At 34.9% G+C, this 27,476-nt stretch overlaps 1 protein-coding gene across 7 annotated transcripts in view; it reads right to left on the reverse strand.

Moving 5' to 3' along the window:
* The window catches only part of DMD (dystrophin), a 1,147,932-nt gene that overhangs the window by 668,012 nt on the left and 452,444 nt on the right, over nt 1-27,476 (reverse strand). For all 7 annotated transcript variants that reach the window (XM_041399749.1, XM_041399747.1, XM_041399750.1 and 4 more), the window contains 5 exons: nt 25,216-25,335; nt 19,941-20,042; nt 19,693-19,800; nt 13,526-13,705; nt 7,512-7,687 (listed from right to left, as the gene is read on the reverse strand). In XM_041399749.1, the coding sequence (XP_041255683.1) occupies nt 7,512-7,687; nt 13,526-13,705; nt 19,693-19,800; nt 19,941-20,042; nt 25,216-25,335 (686 nt within the window). The remainder of the gene's footprint in view (nt 1-7,511; nt 7,688-13,525; nt 13,706-19,692; nt 19,801-19,940; nt 20,043-25,215; nt 25,336-27,476) is intronic.

Genomic DNA, 27,476 nt, shown 5'->3' on the forward strand with positions numbered 1-27,476 from the left:
TGTTCAGAAAAGGGCAGTGGAGTGGGGGGGCAGAAAAGAATTAAAATACATAAAAGTTAAGTCTAAGTAGCTTTTTGCATTACATAAATATCTTTAAGATAAAGACATCTTACCTAGTGAGACAAAAAAAAAAACAAAAAAAAAACAAAACAAAAAACATCTTACCTAGTGAGACAAAAAAAAAAACAAAAAAAAAACAAAAAAAAAAAAAACCAAAAAAAAAACCAAACCACTCTGTCATGTCCATCTCATGTAAAAGGAGGAAACACTGGTAGAAATGGCATTTTATCATTTTGCTTTAGTGATTGCATATTCCTTTCTGAGCACAGCTGCAGTTAGAAATTATATTAGCTTTAGATTGATATCAAAGTATACATAGAGTCTTTAAACCTCCTAGGACCAAGAATAATTTAGACATAAAATAGTGCAAGACTGACTTTTTGTCCCAACACACTCCAGGTAAAATTTGTAAAAACAGAACAATGGAAAATCCTAAAGAAAAAATCACTTGAGAAATTACTCTTAACTACTTTAATTTAACATGTACGTTGTCATGCTCCTCACCTAAAAATTCCATTTGAAGCAGAGGACTTATTCTTCATGCTTATGTTTTCCACTTAATCTTTTCTTCTGCTGTTCCACAAGAGAAATACTATTTTTACTAGTCCCACAGCCCTCTCCTTACATGCCAGCACAGGTCAGCTGAGTTCCAGTGGAAATTTGTTTTTATTGTAAATATAAACAAATTAACTCTTGCTACTTAGTTATTTCCATAAGTTTTTTTTTTTATTTTATTTTATTAGATAGGGGACTTCTGGTAGGACAAAAGCATCTTTTTCTGGTGGGTATTTGGGTTGGAAATTCCATGAAGAGAAAGGTAAAAACATGATGCAATTCAGTTGTGAAATGTCTCAAAGGTGAGGTTTGTCATGTATTTAATAGAGAAAAGGAAAGCCAGAGCAAGGAGTCAATTTTGAACAAATACATGGCGATCTAGTAAGAAAGTTTGGAATGGGAATATGAAGTGGGCACATGGCTTAGGATGATCCAGAAAGTCAGTTTGTGGAGAATTTTCCATGAAAATGTGACTGGCACAGATCAAAAATATGAAAATGTTTTAAAATATACTTTGAGTAAATAAATATACAAACAAACTCAATGCTGAACAAGTTTGCTTAGGAACACGAGGCGTGAAGCATCTTCCTGTCATATGTCATCATGGTATATAATCTTATCTCTAAACTGAATTAATTTCATCTTTAAACTACATTACAATGCTACTGCTATCATGGACACAGTGGTTTCAGTACTTTATTCTTTTAACAGACAGAAATTGCTTGACAATTTTGTTTGTTCCTTTCCCTCCCCAAACAAAAATCACACCAGGCCTGTCACCACTGCAAATCTTGGGCAGACATGAAACCATTTGCCTACATATTGGCAGGGAATGACATAACTTTGATCCAAGAACCACTTCACTGAATTATTTCATTTCCATGTCTGGACTGAAATCCCCAGCTCACCAGAGATCTTTCTCAGCTTGTAGCTCTTCACTGCCTAGAACATATCAAAGAACAACTTTACAACACATGGTGCCCATTGGAAGAATTATTCTGATCTAATTCCCTGCTGTCTTTCTTCCTCCTCTTTATTTGTAGTCGATGAGCCATTAGTTGATAAATAGAGTTGTTCTTATCTTCTAATTCAACTGCCAATTTATCCAAACAAATATTTTTACCTTCCTACTTTTTAAGTTTAGTTGTCAAATAATTTTATTTCCTTTTGAAATTACATTTTGACCCTCCCTCTACATTTGTGATACTATTAAGTTTAGCCTCATCAACATTATGACCAGTGCATTTCTGTAATAAATACCAAGGCATGAAAAGAAATATTAAATCAATCCCAAGTGTATATCTCCAACAGAAACTTCACTAGACCCATCAGGTACAGAGTACTTTTAAAGCAAATCAATACTTTGTTAATATTGCAGGCAATTTCAGGTGCTAAATATGAATAATATGAATTCTGTTTATTTGTCATTAATCCATTTCTCACCTCACAAAAACTATAAAGGATAAATGTTTACTAAGCATTAAGAAGTGCCCATGTATACAAACCTCAACATACCCATACTCTTATCCTCCAAATGAAAATTTTTATTAATTATTTCCCCTTTAAGCAAACAAAACTATTCTGTTGTGTCTTAGTCACCTTTTTCTCTCCTCTGGAATTGGCTACAGATGTAATGAAATCAAAAACCACCAGGAAAATTGAAGACATGACTTTGTTCTTTTTAATTGCGTTACCTATCATTAGATAACAATAGCTGAATTTCTGTAAGAGAATAAGGGTCAAACAACCCAATGGAGGGGCTGTAAAAGTGCTAAACAATCACCATTAAGTCCTGACTGACATAATTAATTGCACAGAAATGGGACCTATGAAACAATACCTATCCAAAAGACCATTTGACACCTATATGTTTTCCTTTGATAATTTTTTTCTTAAAAATCCAAACTTTTGAAAATAATGAAGGATTGAATCCAAAATATAACAATTTTCAAAAAAAGTGAGGGCTTCTCTCTTTTCAAAAAGTTCATTTAACAGCTGTTAAATTATAAAAACACTAGATGGAGCAACTATCCTGTTTTAACACACCTTGCTCTTCAAAGGGCACCAAGAGTTTTTCCATTCTTCAGATTAACATTATACTAATAATAATGTTATGACAAGTAGACTTTCCTTGGAAATCTTAGGAAGCATGTAAAAAGATATTTACCAAATTGCAAACAAAGCTATCTTTGGTTGTTATTGAGGCATATTAATAATACAAGTATGTTTAAATTAAATATTAACCAGTTCTTGTTTGCTCTTTAAAAACTTAGCATGAAGAGAGTAGTTTTCAGATTTTTTTATGATGTGCAACTGACCTATTTTTCCCAGAATATGTAAATACCATGAAAATAAATGTTATCTTGCATCCCTTTCTCCCATTTACAGGTTTTTTAAATACTATAACCTCAGATGAGTTACATTTATCTCTAGCCCTAATGCCTAATATATTCTTTTCAAGATATTGTACAGCTTCAAGTATTTTATCTTTCTCAGTTTAAAATTGATTCCTGTGGGAAAAGGAGTTTTTCTTTGATTAGTAACAGAACTTAAGTTATTCTGACATTTTGAAGCACTAGTCCTGCAGCAGTTTTAGATTTTAGGGAGGAGAATGGAGGAGGAAGGAAAAAAAAAAAAAAAAGTAATCTGGTTCTTATCTCTGCTTTCCCTCTACTTATAGCAAAAAACTTTCTTTAAAAGGAAAGAAAAAATCAACAGCCTCCTACCCATGCATTTGTGTCACAGTAAATAAGAGCAATGGAAATGTGACATTCAGTCCTGTGGATGTTACTGGTCTGCAAGTCAAATTGCTTCTTAATTTCTTCAGTTTACATCGAGATTTTTATACTTTCAACCCTGATAAAACACTTGGCCTTCTAGAAAGTTTGATGCTTGAGTCTTAGCCATCCATTTATTTTCTCCTCGGCTTAGTAACTGGAGGCCGTGCTCTTACACAGTACAGTAATACAATATTCACTGAGTAGCCAAACCACTCTTCCTTCCTATAGTATCCAGTATCTCTAAAACACTCAATTCACAGAGAAGCTAATCTGAAGCAGAAACATTTCCAAACCTCTGGCAATGGGGCCTGATGAATTTATTTCAGGCATACTCCTTTTACAGAAACAACATCGACTAAAGTCTGAGAACAGAGGAAAGAAGCTGGAAAAACCTGGGAGCATGATTCACCACTTCAAATAAGCCTCAACCCCCAATGTGGCTTTCCCTTCAGGCCTAAAAATACCAAGCAACAGCATGCAGTCTGTTGTATTGTGACTGCAGAAAGCAGCCAACACGAGCTGGTTATTCACCTTTGGAAGGTTCTCACAAACCTTCAGTAATTGCTAGGGCTTTTTTATCAAACCAAAACTAAAGAGCACATAACCATCAAGTACTAGTCATTAAGCACTCAGGGAAAATTTTGGTTGTAAACACAATATAGAATGATGTAGGAGAAGTAGGTTGAGAGCCCCATTCTTTTAACTTATTTTAAAAAATCAAAAGGCGTGCAGCGCTATGGGCTTTGTTTATCCTTGGGTGCAGCTGCAATTGAGTACAAACAAAAAAACCCTGAGAGATCTTGTGGCCAACAACACATCCAGAAAATAAATGACTGGATGTTTGGGAATACAGTGCTTTTTCTCCTATTAAAACAAAGTATTGATCAAAGAGGTGTCTAGTCTCCAGTGAACAAAGATATTTTAACTGAGCACCCAATTTTTTTGATGAGCTTTCTTCTTCCATTATTATGCTTATATCTAGTGTAAATTTATATTTTCTTGTCTTTGAGAAAGAAAACATCATACTATGAAATATGTTCATTTCCAAGGCTACATTTTTACATATTCATTATAAACCTCACAAAAACTGTTATTCTAAGCTGAAACTTCTTCCCCAGACTTTACTCTCAAAGTTTTTCCAAAGCTATTTAGTGACTGCTCCTCCCACTGTAGATCACCCACTTGGACTTTCTAGAGACTAAAGGTACATAAATTGTGGGGTTTGGTGTTTTCTCTGTTCAAGCTAGAAATGCCAGAAAGATTATCTGAATGGAGAAACACTGCCTTCAGATAATATAACCATCATTCATCCTGCTGCACAGCTATGGACATTTCCAACGTTTACTTTGCACATTCTCAAAACGTAGGTACACTCATATAACAGTCACACTGGACTAGTTCTTATGTGCTGGTGCAATTCCATTGTTAAAACAAAACTAGTAAATTTGGCACACAAAACAATAGTTAGAGCATGTTTAAAAATGTATGTGTATTAAAAAAAAAACTCCCTTTTTCCTTGTGAAAGTCAGATTTATCTCCTAGCAGATCAAAATAAAAGTCTAACCTGTGCAGAAAAAGACTCTGATTTTAAATATGTAAAAGAAACCACCACTTAATCAAACACCTAAAGTCATCCTAGGCCAAGAGTGAGAACTACAGATTGTTCCATCTTGACTCTTATCCAAAAGTTAAACAGAAATTATATGGTGAATGCACATATTTTAGATGGCATTAAAACAAATAAAAAACCCTTGAAACCTAGTAAGCATGGTAAACAATTATTAACACTCTGTAAATTTGGTAGCAGATCTACACGTAATATATCTTAAAGCAATCCTAGTCTCAAAGTTGATAAAACATCCTATTTTCTGTACAAGGAGCAATCAGGTCTCTATATAAACTTGTTAGTGGAAGTGCTTTAAACAGACATCAGCTAAAGCACTGTGGTAACACATAATTATCAGTTTCTACAAACCAAGGTAGTTTGGAACAAAAACAGTTCCCATAATCCAGCTAATTCCTGCCCTCAGGCAGTGTCCTTGCATGATGAGTATGAAGTCTGTATTCTGCTGTACCCTGCCAAGTTTACTTTCAGTATTAAGGCAAATTAAAAGAATATGAGCAAGAAGGAACATATATGCTAACAGAAAATATACAGCAGTTGAAAAAGGAACTTCTATGCCAATTGGTCTCCAGTTTGATAATAGTGCATACAGCAACAATTTTCTTGAATAATGAAAAATACCCCAGGCTTTAAAAATGATCATCCTAATTCATTTAGCTTTAACTAAGACAATGCTTTCTTTTTTAACAGTATTCTTGCACTTTGTTTCCTTATGAAGTAAGATCATTCCTAAAACTTCCAGTTTGGAAAAAAAAAAAAAAGTAAAAAGTTTTAAAATACCAATTATTGAAATACTTTGAAACCACAGGGAAAATTTAATTCTTAATCTTTCAATTTCAAAATAAAGCAGATCACTATTTTCATTTCACCATGCTACACTAAAGGTTTACTGTCATATATAAGCCAGCATGGCCTCGATCCTGTTCCACATATTTGCACATTACTACTGAAATATTAACAGGGGTGTTAAGGCTTATAATTCCTGATAAGCAGCAACACTGCCATCTAAAAGTTCCTTCCACAAATTCAGGAATTACAAGTCTGCTGACAGTCATTGCACTGCATCATTTTGAGTGCTTGGGAATATATTAGCAAAATACAACTCTCATTTATGATCTAATGGTAACCAAGGATATGGGAAAAAACAGATTCCAAATGAGGACTTTGGAGATAAAATCAATTCATTGAAATTTAGCTCACAAACTTATTTAGACTTTCCATAGAAATAGTTATCCAATTTAACAAAAAGGGGGAGAATCACTCTTCGTACATCACATATACAGCATTCCTAAATAATGATGCTGAACTAGAAACCTTACTTTTAGAATGGTTAAACACAGGTACCAATGCCTACTATAAAAAGTACCTATTTTTCCAATAACATAAAACTTCAATTAAAAAGAAGTCAGATTTTTCCTATTTCTTTCAGTCTTCTTAATAAGTGAAACACTATTTTATAAGAAAATAATTGTCCTGGTAAACACATTGAACTAAACAAAGATATTGTATATAGAAATGAGATACTAAACGCAGTTTCACATCCTTTCAGTCCTCAAATTTATTACCTTGGAATTCATGTTTATCAGAATAGCAAAAAAAACATTTCCAAAACAAACATTGCAATGAATGTTTGAAATCTACCTTCTTAACACCTCATTTAGAATCTTAGTGCTTGAGCATATTCTGCTTAAACACATCAGAATTTTTTCTCCTGACTTTAACTAGTGTTCAGCATAAGTATAAAATCCCTTGTCACTTGTATTTGAGTTACACATGAAAAAAAATCTGAAAGTAATAATAATGCACGTTTCACAAAATACTAACTGCCTCTGGAGAACTGTTATCTATGGGTCTCCTGACCCATAAGCTCAGAAGAATACTATGAACTTTAGAAAGAAGGCAATATCTCCATTACTAGTATTTTAACTATTATAAAATTCTTCTCAAAGAATACAAAAATCTTAGAATTAATGGAATGCATCTTGCCTATCATGTTTCAAGACCCCAATCAAGTGGGATCTGCATGATGCCACTTACTCCTGACCCATAAGCTCAGAAGAATACTATGAACTTTAGAAAGAAGGCAATATCTCCATTACTAGTATTTTAACTATTATAAAATTCTTCTCAAAGAATACAAAAATCTTAGAATTAATGGAATGCATCTTGCCTATCATGTTTCAAGACCCCAATCAAGTGGGATCTGCATGATGCCACATATAAGGACTTGAACTGAATATAATTACTATGCAATAGTATTGATGTAATCATTAATATTCTATACTATTAAATAGGTGTAATAGAAGCACAACACAATCCATAACTCATGCTGAGTAAAGAAAGATAATAATCAGCTGGTACCCGAGAAGAGAACAGAAATACAATTTTAAGCTTAAAATAGCATACAGAAAAATACTGCAGTCAAATGACAATTTTTGCATTTTTGTCCAGTCTCTATCAGAATTCTCTCTCTGTCTCTTGATGATTCTCACCTCTTTCTAATTTCTGAATCCACAAGGAGTTGCCTTTTTTTGTGGGGTGGAGGTGGTGGGAGTTCCTCTTTAGCATGCTTAACCAGGATTTGCTCTCTTGTGGTCACCATAGTTACAGTTTCCATTACAGTTGTCTGTGTTAGAGACGTCTGAGTGGTAGTGACAGCCTGCGAAATCTGTGGGAAGTACAAAAACAGAGGTCATACATTATTTGAAAGACTTCAGTAAAGATTGTTTGGAGGAGCAATAGAAAATAATGAGAAACTGCTCTCATCTGATCATAGGCTGACCTTCAGGAAAAAACATTATACACAACTCAAGCTAGATTGTTTTATCTGACTCACGCTGTGTGAATAAGTTATCTGCAAAAGCCAATATCAAAATCAAAAAGGATTCTAATGAATTTATAGCTCCTTGTAATCCACGCTGAATGAAGAAAATAAATTAACAGAATTTTACAATGGAAACAAATTACAGCAAATAAATAAAATGTTACTATTACTAAATACTAATTTCAGACTGTCCCTCATCTGAAAATCTGCTCCTTGAAAGGTGATAAAGGCACTAAAAAATGACACTACATTACCAATTATTAGTCTTATCACTTATAAAAGTTTTCTAATAGAATGTAATCCACCATAACATACTTGCATGAAAGGGCAGTTAACTTTCTGGCTGGAAATCTTAAATTAAAATACACGCACTAGAAGGCAAATTAATTTGCATCAGTTTTATTCCATAATTAAAAACCAAAACCAATATTTAGGGGTCACACCAGATACTAATACCCATGGTATGTAACACTGTAAACACCACCTATCTAATGCATTTAGCTTTGCTCTGGTGATATGAAAAAAACCTGTTTGTATAGCTCAGCTGCATTAAAAAAAGAATGATCAGAAATATTTTTTGTTCATAGTTGTTTGTACACTGCTTATGCATGTACTGCCCATTTGTACTTTTTTCCATATAACATTTTCCAACTCAAATGTGGGCAGCTGTTCTTAAATCCCTTAACTCATGAGAAATAGGCCACATCTTTTTTTGACGGCTCATTTGTCAAAATACTCTAGTTACAGCCCCAATGACCACCTCACAGTTTAAGGGCAGTGAAATGGAAAATAAATAAAAAAATTATACCAGGAGAAGAAAAAGTTGTGCACCAGAAAAGCCCTGCTTCTTTGCTATTGCTAATATGCAATAATTAGAGTGTCCAATTCAACAACAGACACACCAGTATCTAAAAGCCCATAAACCCATACATAAATTATCTATTCTTGCATCAGAAACTCAGCAAGAGTTGGCTTAGTTATTGAGACATAAGTGATTCTATAAACAATGAAGAGGCAACCAGGTCTAAAAGCTTCTCCACAATGCTTCCTTGCATTGAAAAAGAAAAATAGAAAGACAAGGAAAGGGAAACATGGCTAGCAAGCAGCCTCTTCCCAGCAGGCAATATCAGTAAAGCCAAGAAACCTGTAAAAATACCCCAACAAATTCTTGCCAACTCTGCTGAATTCTTCCTATTGTCTTCCACGAAAAAGTCTTCTTGTTGTTCGTCCAGGCTGACAGTGGAAGTGATGACCAGGGAAGTGCTTTACCACTGTAAACTGGCAGTATTTCTTACACAGAGCAGTTAACCCAATGCTCTGCTTCCATCTCTAGAAACAGGCAGCTCTCTAGGTTTTAGAGCAGACTCTGGACTACTAAGAAGACTAAAAAATTTAGATTCAGAGCTGATTTAAAAAAAAATATATATGGATTAATTATGACAATTGAATAAGCTGCTTGTTACCTGCAGGGATTTAGGTAACACATGAACTACAAAATTCATTGGAAGGAAAAACACCCAGCTGACTTTTTAACCGCTAAAATTTTATGTAGTAACATTCTTGTTTTAGTTCTCTTAATAAGATGTATTGATTTTGATACTTTTTTCTACAGAAATCATGACAATATTAAGTCAGAATTTCCATACGTTTTTATTGAAACTCAATACAACATTCTTTTCCATTTTATTTTAATTAATTAGAGGGCAGAAGGAAAAGCAAGTTAAAGCTTCTGATGCCTAGGTTTCCATGACATTTGAGGATAGAACCTGATGTCATCTCTCCTTGAGCTGACTATACATTAGAACAGAAAGAGTTTCTTGCCTGTTATATAATTTTGGGTACAGTTTTTCTGTCTCTCTTTCCTTTTCTCATAAAATTCGTATTGCACTCTATTTTATCTAAAAATCAATGATAGGATTATGTTTCAGACACCCAGGGTCATATCCTGCCATGTTTTCATTTGCTAATCAATACCAGGGCAGAGTTTCCAGTGAAGAAGGTGTAACACAGAATAAACCACAGCTAGGGCACTGCAGGAATCATCTGCAGCATAATACCAATTACAGGAGTAGCAGCTGCAGCTGGAGATGGGCAACTGCACTTCCAGAGCTGGCAGAGCAATCACTGCTCAGAGCAGTCAAGGCACGATGCTGGGGGGCGTAATGATTTGGATGTGAAAACAATAAAAAAAGCATTTTTCATGCTTAATCAACAGGAGTGGAGGATAGATACTATGTGCTTCAAAAGGAGAATGGAGAAGTGAATTTGAAGTTCATAATTATTCTAATTAGAGACAGGGTAAGACTAAAAGGTAGATTGCAACCTTGCAGGCAAGATGAAGCTGGTTCACATTTAAACTGCATACACTTTAATAGGAAAAGGAAAATCATTAATGATATTAGGAATTACAAAAAAAGAAGTAACTTTTATTGGCTAACCTGGTTAAAAAAAAAACAAAATCAAAACAGAACAAAAAAAACCCCAAAACAAACAAACCCCAAAAAACAAGCTAAAAAACCCAAACAAACAAAAAAAAAAAAAAAAAAAACCAGAAAAACAAAAAAAATCCCCAAAACCCCCCAAAAAAATCAAAAAAAATTCCAAACCCCTTTTAATCATCAAAGTGATGTGTTTCATGTATTATTCAAAGACAGTGCAAATAATAACTCTATGTTTTCTTCATCCCTCTCAGTACCTGAATAGCAAATGTGATTCTGAGAAGGGCAACATGCACTAGGGCTTTAACACACTAGCAAATCATACAGAAAGGGCTAAGGTGACTCACAAGGGTGTGCAAAAAAAGACTTTCAAAGCACAATGTTTGCCAGCAGTTTCACATCAAGCCCATCTTCGAAACATGTTAAAACTCATCTCTTTTCCTAGCAGACAAATTCAAATCTTTTTCATCATCTATAGGCAAACATATGTACAATGTGTGTATAGCACTTCAGTAGTTTTATGGCATTTTATTTCTCATTTATACAGCAGCCTTCCTTTAATGCCAACATTTATTACTGTCTTTGGAAGTGCCCTCTGTCCTGATAAACTCATAATTTTCCTTTACACTCACTTTTGGAGCTGTCATCTGTTCTTTGATGAAATTTATCTCTGTGAGCGGGGAAGTTCAGATGAGGAATGGTGTTTTCTTTAGTTTGGAAAGATTTTCAGTACAATTTAGGGGAGCATAATGAGCTCAGCAAAGCTGGGTTTAGAGTTTCTGGAAGCTCCACATCTAGCCTAAACAAGCTGTCCTTGTCCTTGATTCCACTGTGTGGTCAGTGAAGGAAAGCTGACATTTTCATGATGAGGACAAACTGCTTTTTAGATTTCTCTCTCTCTCTCACACCCTTGCTATCCAGTCATTTGTAGCAGGAGCTTCAGCCATGTGTTCTGATTAGATGCTTGAATTCAAGAGCAATTAATTCAGCCAAATGTGGGAGAACTCTCATTCTACTTTCTGCACTTTTCCTTTGGGATTTATAGCTACTTTATATGTCTAGTTGGAGAATCATCTTTGAACTGAGCCTGAGCTTGTCTCTTCCATTTAATTTCTTATTTTGTTAACAAGTTAATCATTTGGTGACACTTTATTAAGAGGGGAAATAACTAAGGACAAAAACGCAATTATGAGCACCCTATGAAAATTATTAATCATAGAATCCTGTAGGTTGGAAAAGACATTTAAGATCATTGAGTTTAACTATTGACCTAGCTCTGCCAAGTCCACTACTTAACCATGTAAAGTTAATTTTGAAGGCAATATCTAAGCTTGATGAATAAAACATACATTTTCTGATAGTTTTTAGTGGAAAATATTCTATTTTTCACCCTCTTCAAAGTCTCCTCCTCCCCAGTTCATGACTAGAGAACATAATGAGATCTTGCATTTTTTTTCTCACAGTGTAAACACATAAATGAGCTCTGCAATGAATACATGCAAAAACCTCACTGAAATTATCTGCCCTGCCTAGACTGAAACCCATGGTGATAAGTACACCATCAGCATTTCACAGAAAATAAGTCTGAACAATGTAAGAGTGCCTTAGGAACAGGTCCCCCAGCCAGGTCTAACTGTGCAATGTTTCCAGAAGGTGAAGTATTCCCATGGCAGCACACCACTTCTATCCCAAGCAGAGCAGCTTCCCCTTGGAGGAAGAGCTGTGATAGGACAGCTAGGCTGTTTTGGGAATCCAAAGCATCTCCCAGCTGTGCTGATCTATGTTTACAGCCTCAGGACTGATCACTTCATTTTCTGTAATCTAAGTTCCATTTTCAAAAGTAGTAACTGCATTTAGGAGCCACCACCAATCTGAACAGGACTTGAACAATTTGGAGTGACTTACTAACTTCCTCAAATCGTGTGACTCTAGCCATCCCAAATTTAAAACTGAATCTCTGGAATTTTCCTCTGCTTTGAAACAGGAGGTTTTCTACAGCAATTATACTGTAATTAAATCTTATTTTCAACTCCTAAATGTTTCGTACACAATATGGTTTTGCTTTCTCACTGAAATTGTGCCCTTCCACCATTTTCTTCCCTTATATTCTCCCAAACTGATTTGTCTGACTTCACCTGCTTTTTCTAGCTATCACAGAGCAAGCTAAAATATCAAGGTATGAGTTGAAAGCAAGGTTACTAAGAAGGATTCAGATTATTACATGAAGTATAGCATCTTTTCTTTAATTACCCAAACATAATGTGGTAGAAGTATTAGTAGAGAGCAACAAAAAAGGACAGCAAGCTCAGGGGAATTGAATCAAACTGACCAGAAATGTGAGAGACCTGTGGCAGGTCTCTCACAGGACAGGACAGAGGTACCTGCAGTAACATTCTGCTCTGTGCTGTTTCATTAAAAAGCTTTAATATCCATTTCCATTTTACCAGTCATATAGCGACATCTCAAAAATAACCCAGTATTAGTGAGATGATGGAATGGAAAAAAGGGAGCTGGTTTGGTTTTAAATCCAGTAAGAAAGAGATGCTAACAAGATGTCTAGGCAAAATGACTGGATATGGGTTTGGGTACTACACCAGAGCGCTGAATTTTGTTACCTGGTTTAAAAAATGAATTTCTTTTTTAAAATACATTACAGTTAACACAAAGTGGTCAAAATAGTAGCAAGTTATATTTTTTCATTGGCACTTTGGTTACAGGTATAGATTGATTTCTTTATTTTTCTAAGAAATTTCTCTTTCTTGTAGCCTCTCTTTTTGATCTGTAAATCAGCATGTAATATACAGAAGTAAAATAGCAATCAATTAGTAATTTTTCATGTTGAGAAAAAACCAATTTCACTTAAACTAGCAGACAGTTCTTGCACTAATTTCAGACAACATGCCATTTCAAAGAGACAGCTATAAAAAAGTGTGCTATTATAGGTTAAAAATAAATTAACTGGAAAGGTATTTTCATTATGATTTGTATCATCCCTGAAAACATAGTTAACAACCCAAGAAAGTAATCAACACTATAACAAGAGATTAAAAACTAAAGAGATAATTAAAATTCTAGAAAATTATATTATCGTTGTATTATGCTGTCCTAAAAATAAAATATGTCTTAAGCAATCATGCAGGGGAAATAATTAAAACAAGATGACAAACAGCACCAAAACTACTTCAAGCATTTGACTGTCAAAGAATCTGATTGTCATAAACTGATAAAACTGATTTTTACAAACCTGTTTAGAATTGCTCTCCACCTTCTGCACAAGGCTTTCCCAGCGCTGAGCAAAATTTTCAAGACGACTTTCCAGCTTTTGAGCCACTGCTTTATTTTTCACAGCTACAAGGAGATCTTGGCTGAGCAACTTCAGCTTACTCATCATTTGCCTTTTCATTTCTAGATCTCCTTTTAGGATCTGTTAAACAAAGTAACAGAAGGAAGAACACACATTCATACAAAAAAAACCCCCAAAAACAACAAAACAAAGACCCAACCCAAACCAAAACACCCACAAAAAAGAAAACCAAAAAGCTTAGCAGAAAAATCACAAGGAGAACATCAGAAAGACCTGAAAATGGGTTGAGGCTCTTATAATTCCATAATGTTTCCGTAAAAACTGCTGGCAGAGCTTACATAGCAACATAACATGGCAGGTGAAGCACCTCCAAACTTCACAGCAGGCTTCAGGTGATGACATGAATCAAAAAGCTAACAGTTGTGTTACAGGAATAACCTTAAAATTGCAGTCATGCTAACAATTCTATCAACATGACAAACAATCTTTCTTTAAAGTGTCAATGTACTTTGGTATATATTGCATATTGAAAGAAGACTTTCCTAGAGAAGTAATATTTTATCCCAAATCAGAATTAAAACATGCAAACAAAAAAACCCCAATCAAAAAAAAAAAAAAAATGCAATAAAAACAACTCCCCCCAATAAAGAATCCAAAAATCCAAAATGCACTATCACACTGTGCCAAGGGACCCTAAAACTCCTGACATCTAAGGGTCCTTACAACTCTTGAGATCTATACCTGCAAGCCTACCTATGAAACAGGCTGTTCACAGCTCCATGGATCATCCATAGCTCCAGTTCTTACATGGGTTTACTTTTTAAACCTTTAACTGGTTTACTCCACTGATTTTCATTCCTTAAACATTTATTCTCTACACCCTAATCTTGGTAACTACAGCCAAATTTTGAATTCTCTATGCAGTTGTGGATTGCATTCTAATCCACAAGGCATGAAAAGGATAAACAAGAAAGTGGTTAGGCAACAAAATTGAGTCTACATACACTTTTCTACAGCTATATAATCCAAAACTGTAATTAAAAATGCAACTCAGCAAAAGAAAGATTCATTGTCTTTGTAATCAGTACTTTTTCTAATCAGATTTGCTTTGAAACACCATAATTAGTAAGAATAGGTACAGTTAATATCAAAATTTAAATTGATGCGTCCCTGAGAAGTAGATGCTTACTCCATATTGAAGAATCTCTTTTCAGAGTAGTAGGAGACCTAACAGATGGAGGAAAGTAGATGCAAACCAGTTTAGCATGTAAAATTTCAAGCACTGCTATATTTGACCTTTTTTTACGCCTACAGTGTCAGAAAAAGATCATGTGGAAGCCACCATACGGTGACTGGAATAATAAAAATGATATGCTGCGAAACATTGGTTAGTTCTGAGGAGCAGTGTTTGATTTCCAATCACCCCAGCCCACAACAGCTGTAAAACACACCCATGAGTTCAGCATCAATCCAAGATAGCTGTAGCACAAGCAGGAAGTCAAACAACATGAAAAGAAGGATGCTATAAATTCCTTTTAAAGATACTTCTCACTGCATATTAATATGCTTTTGTGAAAGCTACAGTCAATCAGGAAAACTATACTGGGAGATTCTGTTTTCACATTTCTTCATTAAAAACCTGTCAGTGTGCCACAATAACCAAAAATATGCTCAGGGTATTTTTCCAGTGCAATAATAGATCTAAAATAATAATAGTAACTGCAAAATATATAATTTTCCAATTTGGAAGACAAGACATGGTAGCTTTCTTTATGAAATTAATTATCAAACATATCAGTCATAACTTCTGCCAAGTACATACTATAAATCCTGATATTGGAACATTATAAAGTGATTTCCTTATTTTTGGTAATGAGGTTCTATTTTTGGGGGTTTACGTTTTTACTTCTTGCTTCTTTCTTTTCCTTAAAGATCAAAACCTTACTGTGCTTACTGTAATTGTCTAACCAGCAACACCCACTGTAAAGTTAGTTTTCAGCACAGAAATTTATTCCAGTAAAGAATAGTGTAATATCTAATTTATTTTCTATATGTGAAAAAACCCAAAAACGTTAGGTGAAGCAAGAAAATATTTAACTCTGTATTAATGAAATATATACTATAAATATATAGAGGCAGATCTTGTATACTTGTATGCCTTCGTAATAGCTCTCAGTATTTGTTACAAAAAAAAGAAAAATAAACAACTTCATTTTACAGATTACAAAATGTAGGCCTAGGGCATGAAAAAGAATCCATCAAGTCTGTGCCATATGTGGCACCAAAATATCACTTCAGTTCTACATTCTCAGTGCATCACATCTTCCAGCTATTCAATGTTCTGTTTTACCCTACACCTTACGTAAGAATTAAAGAGTCAATTATAGAGTCAATGAATAAATGGTAGGTGGAAAATTTAAAAACAAAACAAAACAGAAAAAGCCCAGTTGTCTTAAGGAATTCTTTTAAGAACTAGAGCAACTACCCGCTCAACAGTTTTTCTGACCTTTAAACTTGGAAGATCCCAGAAGAGAGCTGATGACAAAGACAAATTTTCACATACAATACTGAATAAATCCTTTGAAATAAACTGCAGACTGTGGAGGACCCCACACCAGAACAGGCAGATGCGCTCTGAAGGAAATTGTGACCCTGTGGAGAGCTCACACTGGTGTAGGCTCCAGTCTGGGGACATTAATGTGAATTAAAAGCCAAGGTTTTTTTCCTACTGTGAACAGTATCTCAACAGACCTTTTTCACATCAGTCACTTTAGAATGCTGAGGGCCTTGTAGGAGGGTTGTATGTAAATCAACAGTCACAATGCTAAATGCTTTAATAAATTACCTTCAAAAATTTCCTTCCAGTTAAAGAGACTGGCTAAAGAACACAATCATAATCTGGCAAAGTTCTGCACATAAGTGAGGCAGAAACGTAGGCTGGAAGCTCTTGTGCCATATTACAATATCCAAACTACAATTCTTAAGGTCTAAAAGGAACAACAAATGCTGTAATTTCTTGCTGGAAATGACTGGGCAATGGAGGGATCAAGATATCATATCCTTAGGAATACAAACATCTTTATTCTAAGAGAAAATATACATTTTTGTTCGCCCACAGACTTGCTTTTACAATTCAGACCTATTTATAAGAGTGATCCTTGGTGACAGCTTCTCCTCTACTACATTGAAACACATGTCAAAATAAAATATGCCAAAAGACAGGCACAACATGCACGTCAGGGTCAGGAAAGTATGATCCCATTTTTCCATATTTCTAAAAGCCAGTCCAAGAGGAGAATATATTCCCTTCAAAAAAACCATCATGTGGCTGATATATAAATATAAATTTCTGAAGGTCCAGACAAGATTAAAACAGTAAATTTTAACACACAAAACTTCTAGCAATTTGGCATTGTGTGAGTGTAAAAACACATATTCACAGGAATTTGGAAACAGCTGCTACTAGGTCTAAAACCTGAGAGAGGGAATTCCAAAAGCAAAAGCTACTGTTCTGCTCCAAGTCACTCAAGAGGCAGTTTTCTTCTAGCATACCACCGATATTTAAATACCTAAACTATTGCATTATTAATCAAGTTTCTAAAAAGATCAAAGTTATTAATGTGAAAAAAAGGGTAAAGTACAATTAATAAACTCCACCTGTTCTTTTAATGATGACCTGATTCTTGTGGAGGTTCAGGGTAAATAATTTTATTTACTATTTTATGTTGTTCACTCAGTCTCCTATAAGACCACAATTATTTCATTACAATAATGCTTAGCCATTTAAACTGGCAGCATAATTTAAAAATAATTTTAACTTCATAAAAGTTCATTAGTGAAACTGACGAAAAGACTACAGAACTGTTTCCTTTTTAACATCATATTTTCAAACAATTCTGAAAGGTACCCAAACTGGCCCTATCCTTAACATTTCCAAACCATTAATAGTCTACTACCTCACAATTTGTGACAAAAATTTCAACCCTCTGTACCTCTGTCCTCTAGCAATCTTCTGAAATCCAAAAGCATACTTTTTTGGAATAAATTTGAATTTCTTGTAATACATTTTCTTCCTGAAGGCACTCCAAAGCATCCTAAGTTTTCTCTAATCTATTACGTGTCAAAAGCCGGGCTTGAAGTCAGCTTCAAGATTGCTCACATGTTAGATTGCTAGAATTTCCAAGAAATATATACACTGAGGCAATCCATGTTGTCCTTCATTTATGAAGAAGTTTACTTAATCCTAAGCAATCTTGAATCAAAATCTAAGTCTGCACTTCTAAATGCATTTTTTTTTATTAACCCCTAAAGAGTTGCAGAAAGAAAAATAAGGGAGAGGAGAAAAAAACTATATGCAGCAGTGTAATAATTAGTGTCTCAAGATTATGCTAAAAATCAATCTTTTTCTTCTTAAATTAACTACTGAGTCATTCTATGAATCAAAGGAACATCTAACAGTAATTCTGGACCAGCTGCAATGTAATTCAACAATTATTCTGTGAGGATGTTTTTTTAAGTTTTATACATTTATACATGTGAGGACAAAATAAGGTAAAGTTTAGAAACATCACAGTCACTCAAACCTCATAAACATCATGGTATTTTTATCAACTCAGAGTCTGAATGTTTCTACTTTTAACACAGAATGATTAGAAGGAAATAAATCCTAAATTAATTTTTAAAAATGTAAGGCTGAGCCTTAGATATATATAAACAAGATAAGTATATCCAGTAAAAAATATTTAATGAACATTATATAATTAATTGATATTTCATATTTATTACTTAATAATAATAGCTAATTAATAATAAAGAAAAATTTATGTATGAAAAGATAACCAGGGGTTTTTTTTCCTAATGAAGCACTAATTCACCTATTTTAACCAAAGCATGGATGTTGTATCGTGCTTTTTGTTTCATCAGTAGGTTTATGGTTTGATTTGTGATTTAGTAGTTTTCCTTGGTGCTGGTTTTTCTTTTGTCTCCACCCTTTTCCCAGAAATGTCGTCAGCTAGTTTCTAGTTTCTATTTCTCCAAATTTTACCCATTTCCTAACACTGTTTTTCTTCCTTGGAAGTTTATTGGTTCACTCCTGTTATTCCCCGCCTGGGTTTTTACTCCCAACTCTCCTGATTTGTTGGAAGTTGGGTCTGCCCATGCCTTTCCCCTGAGATATAAGTCTTTGTTGGCCCCTTCATTGGGGCCCAGGAAGAAAGAGGGGAAGAAACACCATCAAATAAAGTTTCCCTGGGACCCGTGTGCGCTGCCTGTGTTTTATACTGCGCCAAAACAACTGACAACTGGGATTCAAGGAGCTCCAGGGGGAAAAACTGCCGCCCCCCACTCTCAACATCAGCTAGCGTGGGGAAGAGAAGCGGCACATGGACATGAGTGTTTTCTTTCCCCTAAATGCTAGGCAGTCATTACAGAAATAGCACATAGCCTATCATTTTCTTTACAGAGGTTCTACTGCTGTAAAGCCATTGGCTGCCACAGGTTTTTCATATCTACAGGCACAGCCAGACTTGCATCCCCTCCATAAAGACCATGCATGGTGGAGAATTGGCTGAAGACTCAGGTAGAGGATGTGGTGAAAAGGGTGCATTTTGCGCACCTAACTCCATTTCTGATGCTGAGGTACAGTTGTAAAGCAACACTAATTTAAACTTTTCATAACTGCTGAGGCTTCAACTTTTTCAAGTCCAAGGAACGTATGACAGGGTTTGCTGAAGGATAAGATAACTTATTCATATGCAAACTCCTTTGCACATATGTATATATAGTCTTGCACACAGTACATACACCAACAGTACCAACAAAGAAACTTTCACTGTTAAAGTGCACGTATTTTAAGACACCAAAATGCTATTTTATTTCATGAACTTTTGACCAAAGATACAACCAAGAAAATCATCTCTATCTATTGGTTCCTTTATCAGCAAGGCTATGGACCAATCTATTCCATCCACAGGAGGCAAAGCCCACTCCCAAAGTATGAAACAGATGTTCTGTTAAACTGTGTGGTCTGAGAGTGGAGTAAAACCATGTACATACAGACTCAGATTAAGGAAGCTGAACATAAAAATAGAAGAATGAAAAATACATACAGCCAATTTGCTTAGATTGGTCAGCATTTCATTCTGATCTCCAAAGCCAGTTGTATGAATTTTGCTCACAGCATCCTCTTTCTCAGTAAGCCATGCATCAAAAAGGCACTGAAATAAAATTGAAGAGAAAAAGCTTCAGTCAGGCCTTTCCTATATGTATATAAATGAAAGAAAATACATTATTATATTTACTATAATGTTTTGAAGAACATTTAAATTTACAACTGAAAAAAAAAAAAGCTACTCACCTGCTCTTCTGCAAAATGCTGCCATTTACGAAGAATATCTTGCAGAAGGACCCATCGTTCTTCTGTCCATCTACAGATGGCTGCCCACCGTTTTCCAAAGTGCTAGAGAGAAAGAAACACAAAAGAGAGTTTTGCATTTCTTTGCTTTCTTCTTCCTAAACAAGGAAAGCTGTTTTTTTCCTATGGCATTAGAAATTTTTTATGGAAACATTTTCCTTATTTATTTTTTTGCTTAGGTATATGCCCTTTAAATATGTTGCATATCACACTGTAATGGATTTAAGGCCTATTGAAATAAAATTAAAGCAATAGAACTAAACACTGAATATTTTAATACTAATCTATGGATAGTTTTCTACCAAGTCTCTAGTACTACACTTTGAAAAACTCACTCTATTTAAACAATATTAATATGCCCAAAACAGAACTACTTGAAACACAAAGATGACGGCCAAAGATGGGCCAAAGGAAAAAAAATAAAATTGGCTTTTAAGTTGCACCATTAAACTCTTACCTCTTTTAAAATCTTGCAGTGGGAAAAACCCACACGTATAAACTTCATCACCAGCATAAATCCCACTGAGGTTTCCCAAGTATTTGTAGCATATGCTACCATGTATGTATTTAAATTACACAAAACACCTTGTTCCCCCTTAAAAAATCTCTTATAAACACCTGAATGATACTCTGTATTACTGTGTTCTTAATTTTTCACCCACTTAATAGCATATCCTGACAAGATAATTGTTTCTTCCTTTTTTCATACTTAGTTATTTACTTCATTACTCTTATGGATCAATCCTTAATAACTTGAGATATTATATAATGCTATATCTTTTGTATTTACATATTCCTCACAGAGATCATAATTTAATCTTAACAAAAATGCAGCAACCTTTTTTCCCCTCAATAATTTGACAAGATATTTTATTTTAATAAAGTAACCAAAATGACCAAGTAACTGCACTGATAAAAGTGCTGATTCTGTGACCAACCTTAAATCTAGTTATTTCTCATGAGAGGCCATAACAACCATACACTGTTTGGTTGAGTTAAGACACAAAGTTTCAAGTTCAAAATATCATATCAGGACTGTTATTTATAAAGCAGTTATTATACTAAATCACATGGTGCTCAACTTTAACTGTCTATTCACATCAAATAGTAGCCTGTGTGATACCCACAAACTCAGACTGCTCCAAGTGATCCTAACGTCTCGGAAAACAAATTTTCACAGAAACTGATTGAATCCACAATAACATGTAAAATGCCCTCCTTTAAAAAAATAATAATGAAGCCTTTTCTTACAGCCCTAACACAAATTTTTAGAGAAATCGGCATGCAAAAGAAGATACTGGATTTTTTCTTCTCAGAGGACACAGAAAGAATATTTTATGTGACTATCAAAAGCAAAAGGTGAAATATTTTAGTCTGCTAAAAGGTCAAAGTAAGGAAGCACAAGAACAGAAGAAAATTAGTAAAACATAACTCTTGGGAACACTGGATTAAAATCATGTACTGCAAGCCTGCAACTAACAGAGCTTATTTGATAAATGCTTTTCCCATCAGGCATTACTGTCCACTTTTTAAAATAATGAGAAAAAGTGGAAAAACATTTTTGCCTACATCCAAAATTAATTCTTTACAACTGAATATTTAGCCCTTTCATAGAATTTCTACCAAATAACATTGAGTTTTGTGTGCAGTTCTCAAGTGGTCAACAATTCATGCAACAATACGCAGAGTGGAAGAAACAAACAGAGGAACTGGAAGCACTGGTCAGGTCCCACAGCTGTGACGTCAATGAGACTTGGTGGAATGAGTCCCATGGTTGGAAATCTGTGATGGAGAACTCCAGGCTGCTCAGGATGTAAACTATTCTACAGATAATTAGGAGAACTTTCTAGATCAGTAACCCTTTTCCTTATGGGAGATTTCAACTTCCCAGGCCTCATCCAGGAATACCATACTGTTGTGATGAGCAGGTCTTGGAAATCCCTGAAGTCTGTAACTACCTGTCATAAGTGTTCAGTGGTCAACAGGAATAGTCTATTCACTCTTTAACATTCCTCACTTATTTTGATGTATTTTTACAAGAACAGCCATATTTCATCTTCAATCAATGACAGTACCCTGAATAATATGAACATATAATCCTGGAAAATACTCTCTCAGCTCCTTTCCCCCAGCAGAGGAATAAGCCATCAAGCAGTATTCAATACACTTTATACAGATTTTTTTCTAGCACAGACCCTGACCCTTGAAGCCTGGGGAAGCCTCTAATTTGAGCTAGACCACAAGAGTCCTTAAGAGACCTGTTATCTGCTGGGTATAATTATGGAAAAAAAAAAAATATCCCTGCATTCATGGCTTCTGAATGTTATCCAGCCATTTCTCTGAGCTGAAGATAATTTCCCCCATTTTTCCTGCAGAAACGAGTCAGAGTACAGCAACAGCTTTGCTACAAAAGTGGTTTGATTTTGCAGCACTAAATATAGATTTGAGCCTTATTCCACAGCTGCCTTGGTAAATCTGTGGATTGAGTTTAATTGGGGTCTTGGAGTTTTAAGTCTAAGTAGTAGGTTCTCAGTAGCAGCATAAACAGAGCCTCTCAATATGTCACACATCGCTATGTGAAGTAAGCAAAGTAATGTAAAAGTAATTTCAATATTCACACTCACCCAGCCTAGCTGTAGCTTTTCAAAGTACCTTAGAGGGACAGCTGTTTCTAAGAAAAGCCCTGAAATTGTGTTTAGTTTTAGTTTTCCAAGCAAGGGTAAATTTTCAATTAAAATTTTGTTTCAGGGGACACTTTTGGCTTCTATGCCATTAATTGCCTCTTAAATAGATATGTTTTTGCATAGGCAATAAAACTTAAGAACTTTACTGTTGAAAAGTAAGAACTGTTGAAAGAAATGAATTCTACTGTTTATTTAAAATCAGCATAGATTCTTGTCAGCCTTCCTGAGGCATCTCAAAAAGTTCATTTTAGGCTTTAAAAAATTCTCTTATACAAACATTTGAAAAAAAAAAAATACACATTATATACATAGATATTTATATGTGTGAAAATATTTCAGGAATCACCACCTCAGAAAGAAATGCAAAACTGAATTGCACCTGCTTGGAGAATGAATCTTCGACAATTACATGGAAATAAATGCTCATTTTCTTCCAAATCTGATCCTGACCAGCACCTCAGTGAGCCAGTCTTATTAAGCTCTTTTGTCTGACAGTTCATGTTCTTGTTTTGTTCTACTTTTAGAAGTCAGACTGACAGATACATAATCAAGCTTGGAACTTTTCTCCATTGTGCTCTTTGTGAAATGCTCTAATGGCTGTGCCTGTCAACACATTTTATCTCCTGTGCTTATATTCAGACTGCAAGTGAGATGGAAAAAAAAAATTCCAAACAGTTCCTGTACACAAAAAAGAGGTGCAACATTTCACTAGGAGAGCAGGTGGACGGTGGTAACTCCGTTCTCCTGGGCATTCAAGTATTAAAGTTTCCACACCCCCCTAACACTCTAAACCCTATAGCTTTATAGCTGTACTTGGATTTTATTAACATCTGTAATATTGCTACATATTCTTTGACTTCCAGAGCAATGGAAATATGTTTTCTCTCAGATTCTTCTGTAAGAAATTGTGGATGAAGGACGTAACAGAAGAGCAAATGTTCTGTTCCACAGCACCCCATGCTCTGCTCAGAGAGCCTGTGCTGCAGAAACAGGAGCCTGTGCTCAGGAGCTGTCTTTCTAGCAACTTTCAAGGAATGTACTTTTTCCAAGACAGTAATAATTGGTGCTTTCTGCACTAGTACAGTTACAAATTGTGTATTTCCACTGTGTTTAATTTACATTAATTATTCATGATGTTTCTTTAACGTATTGTAGTATTGTCTCAGTTCTATTTCATGCTTTATTCCAATATGGATCAGCCACAAATGCTGCACAGGATACTAATGGTACCTTTCCTATTATTGTAATAATATGGTATGAAGCTGTGTCACCTGATGTTCTTTTATTTTTCTTTCTGAAGATGTGGATTGCCTAACAATCCACCAACCTTTGTTTTTCACACTATTAAAAACTCTAATTTCTACATCTTCTTACACATGAAGTGCCATAAATATCAAATACTGTTAATTATTTTCTCTTTTTTTTCCACTCAAGATATTTTAAAAGTTTAGTTTTGCTTCAGGAGACATGTTCTTGCTTGGGACCTGCTTTATTCCACTGAACAGTTCCAAGGAGCTGTCTGGCAAGATATTCTGGAAGGTTAAGATTATTTTGGGCAAGTGCACCAAAGTTCTGACACTTAAGATGAAGTCAAAAGGAATTAATAGTTATGGATCAGTAGAGGCTGTATTGTTATCTTGGTTGGGTTGTGCTACTTGAGTGATTAAGTAGCTGCAGTAGAGAAAACTCAGAATTACATTTGAAGTGGCAAGGCACATCATCTTAGTCAAACCTACTCTAAATTCCAAACCAATTACTGGTTTACTGGTATTGGTATCCAAATTACCTACATTCAAGACAGCACACGGGTATCTGTGCTACAGCTATACCTGCTGGAATGCAGTTACCTTCTCTAGAGAAACCTTGGGTGTTAATGATAAAGAACCCACAAATTCTTATTTTCTTAGGTAATAAAGCAAAATTAAAGAAAAACAGTTTAACCCTTCTGAAAGAGAAAAATAGAAAGAATATTGGTTGTAATATTGCAATTCCTCTTGAGCGGTGTCCCTGGAGAGCCAACCACCAACACAAGAGAACCCTCCTTCAATGCATCTCAACACTAATTATCAAGTTTCATATATCCAATTTCATTCAGAGGTTACAATAAGAGCACTGGAATATAAATAATACAGCAATAGCAACTTTTTAAAGACACAGGTGAAACAGTGAACTTTTACTATGAGCAAGTTAATATTTGAAAAAAACTTTTAGAATATCTTGGCTGCTTGCTCTATCACAAATGTATCTCCAATGTGTCATTCTTTTAAAGATACTCATATTTAGAAAATAAAATTAAGTGATAGTTCCCTTCATTTCCTAAGAAACATGGTCATGAGAAAATAATGGGAAATAAATTATGACTTCCCCTCAAAAGTGCTTCAGAAAAACACAGAAAAATCTCAATATTTCTTGATAATCATTATTTGTCTACAAATTATGATCCTGTACATCATGAATACATTCACTATCTGGTTTGGCTTATTAAAATTTTCTATTTCAATTTTTTGGGACCAGCATTGCCATACAGTCATTACCTGAAGCTGCTCTTCCAGCGCAGCAGTAGCTCTGTCACCACTGTTTTCATCTACCACCACTACCATATGGGTTAGGGAATTCACCTTGACTTGTTCCTGCTCCAGATCTTCTTGAAATGCCTATAATGAAAGGATATATGTTAGAAAATGTGTTCCAATGTAAAAAAACCAAAAACAAATAAACAAAAAAAAAGTACTATTGACTGATTAACTTGCATAAATCACTATGAGAACTCCAGAGCTTAAAGGTACTCACAAGTTCTAACTCTTATACAATATTCCAGACTGAAAATTTTGCTTGAGAAACAATTTGTTGAGTTGATGTAGCTGATTTACAGACAGCCACATAATAATAAAAAAGAAATAATTTGTTGAGTTTATGTAGGTTATTTACAGATAGTCACATGCTATGTGTACATAATGTGTATACATACCTTAACCTGCAGATTTTAAATAGCCACTGAATTCAATATTGTATTCCATATTAATGTATGACAATATTAATTTTTTTCAATATTGTAATAATATTAAAAAATCACATAGATTTCATTAAACAAGCACATACAAACTTCAGTTTGGCATCCTACAATACTACTCACATAGAAGAAAACTGCTCAGGAGGTGACCCACCATTAGGAAACTCCTGCAGCACCCTACTTACTGCAGAAACCAGGAAACCAAACAAGAAACAAAGGCATTTCATGATTTCTGCATGTCTGATGAAAAAATTGCTTGCCCTCACTTGCCATGAAAGAACTATTTGCTATAGTTAACAAAGTCAAAACCAGCCCAGTTCTGTCATCAGAGACCTGAGCAGCCAGACCTATTTTCTCCTTCCTTTGCTCTGGCGCACCAAGAGGACACACAACAAAAATAGAAGGAGCTAAAGTGGTGTTGGTAATGAAAATTAAAACCACAAAGACTTCATACCACTACCCTGAAAAAAAACCCAACAAGGTATCCAGGACTCCATCTTGCCTGATACGCTTTTTAGGTGTCTCTAACTTGCTTCAAACCAACAAAATAATTAGGGAAACCCAAGTCCTGGATTATGTTCCCAGTAGTTCAAGTGAGCGTGTTCTAGGGATTAATGCATTTATAGTGCGATAGTTACAGTCTGAAAAATAACGTGGCCTTGTCACAAGAGAAACCTTGACTGTTTCAACCTACTATGTTGAATTTCACAGTGTGGTGGTTTTCTGCTGCTTTTTCAAGTGGACTAATTCACTCATGTATGAAGTCCTTGCAGAAAATAAGTTCATGCACTTTTTCATAAGACATCTTACTTTTATTTAAATAATGAGAAAAAAAAATTAAAAACCAAAACATAATGTGGTTATCAGCAATAGGAAAGGAATTCACAGACAACTTTGTTTGTAGGGCATAAATATTTTACCACCCATTTCAGAGTTAATTTCTTTCATGGGCATATTGAGACAATATAAGAATCCCCCTTTTCTGACTTTCATGCCTGTGAGTACCATTTGCTTCAGAGAGCTAGGCTATAAAACAATTCTCAAGGACTGTGAAGTATGCTAAATTGTTAGAGGAATCCCTGGAATTTAGACTTCTCAGCATTTTATGATCCAGCACTTGAGAGGGAAGAGGAGGCAGAGCAGTCATGGATTAGAGTGTATAATACAGCTCACTTCCCCTGCATTTAACCCCTTCTTTAAGGCATACAAAACATAGTCATTGCTCCCTAAGTCTACAGCCATGGACAAGGTGACTTTAATTTCCTTATTAGCTGGAATCTGACAGATGGCATCCCAGAACAAAACCAGTTTAGCAGGAGTGCGTGGCACTTTGGAGGTGGGAGTCTCACACACATTGTGAAAGACTTGAGGAGTCATGGAACAGATGAACCAAAAAGTTGAATCATTATCTAATGCTCAGGCAGATCCAATTCACTCTGAAATAAAAGACTGTTCTTTATAACCCAAGTGTCTATTTTTACCATGAAATTCATTGGTGAGAATTGTTTGTTTACAGGATCTTGTTGGAACAGGAATTTATGATGGAAAGTTTCAAGGCATGAGCACACTGTTCAAATAATTTAAATGGTAATTTCTAACAAGTTACCCTGAGCTTATTAAGGAAATACAAAATTTTCTGGGACTTAAAATGTAAGATGGACGTAGATGTTGATGAATAAAGATAGCAACAAGAGAAATTCATAAAACTCTACAATTCCTTTAAGTCCTATCTATCAAATAACAATTTACACAATTCAAACATAATCTAGTTCAAAAAGAGTAAAA

Source organism: Onychostruthus taczanowskii, unplaced genomic scaffold, assembly GCF_017590055.1.
Source record: "Onychostruthus taczanowskii isolate IOZ18803 unplaced genomic scaffold, ASM1759005v1 scaffold17, whole genome shotgun sequence".
NCBI lineage: Eukaryota > Metazoa > Chordata > Aves > Passeriformes > Passeridae > Onychostruthus > Onychostruthus taczanowskii.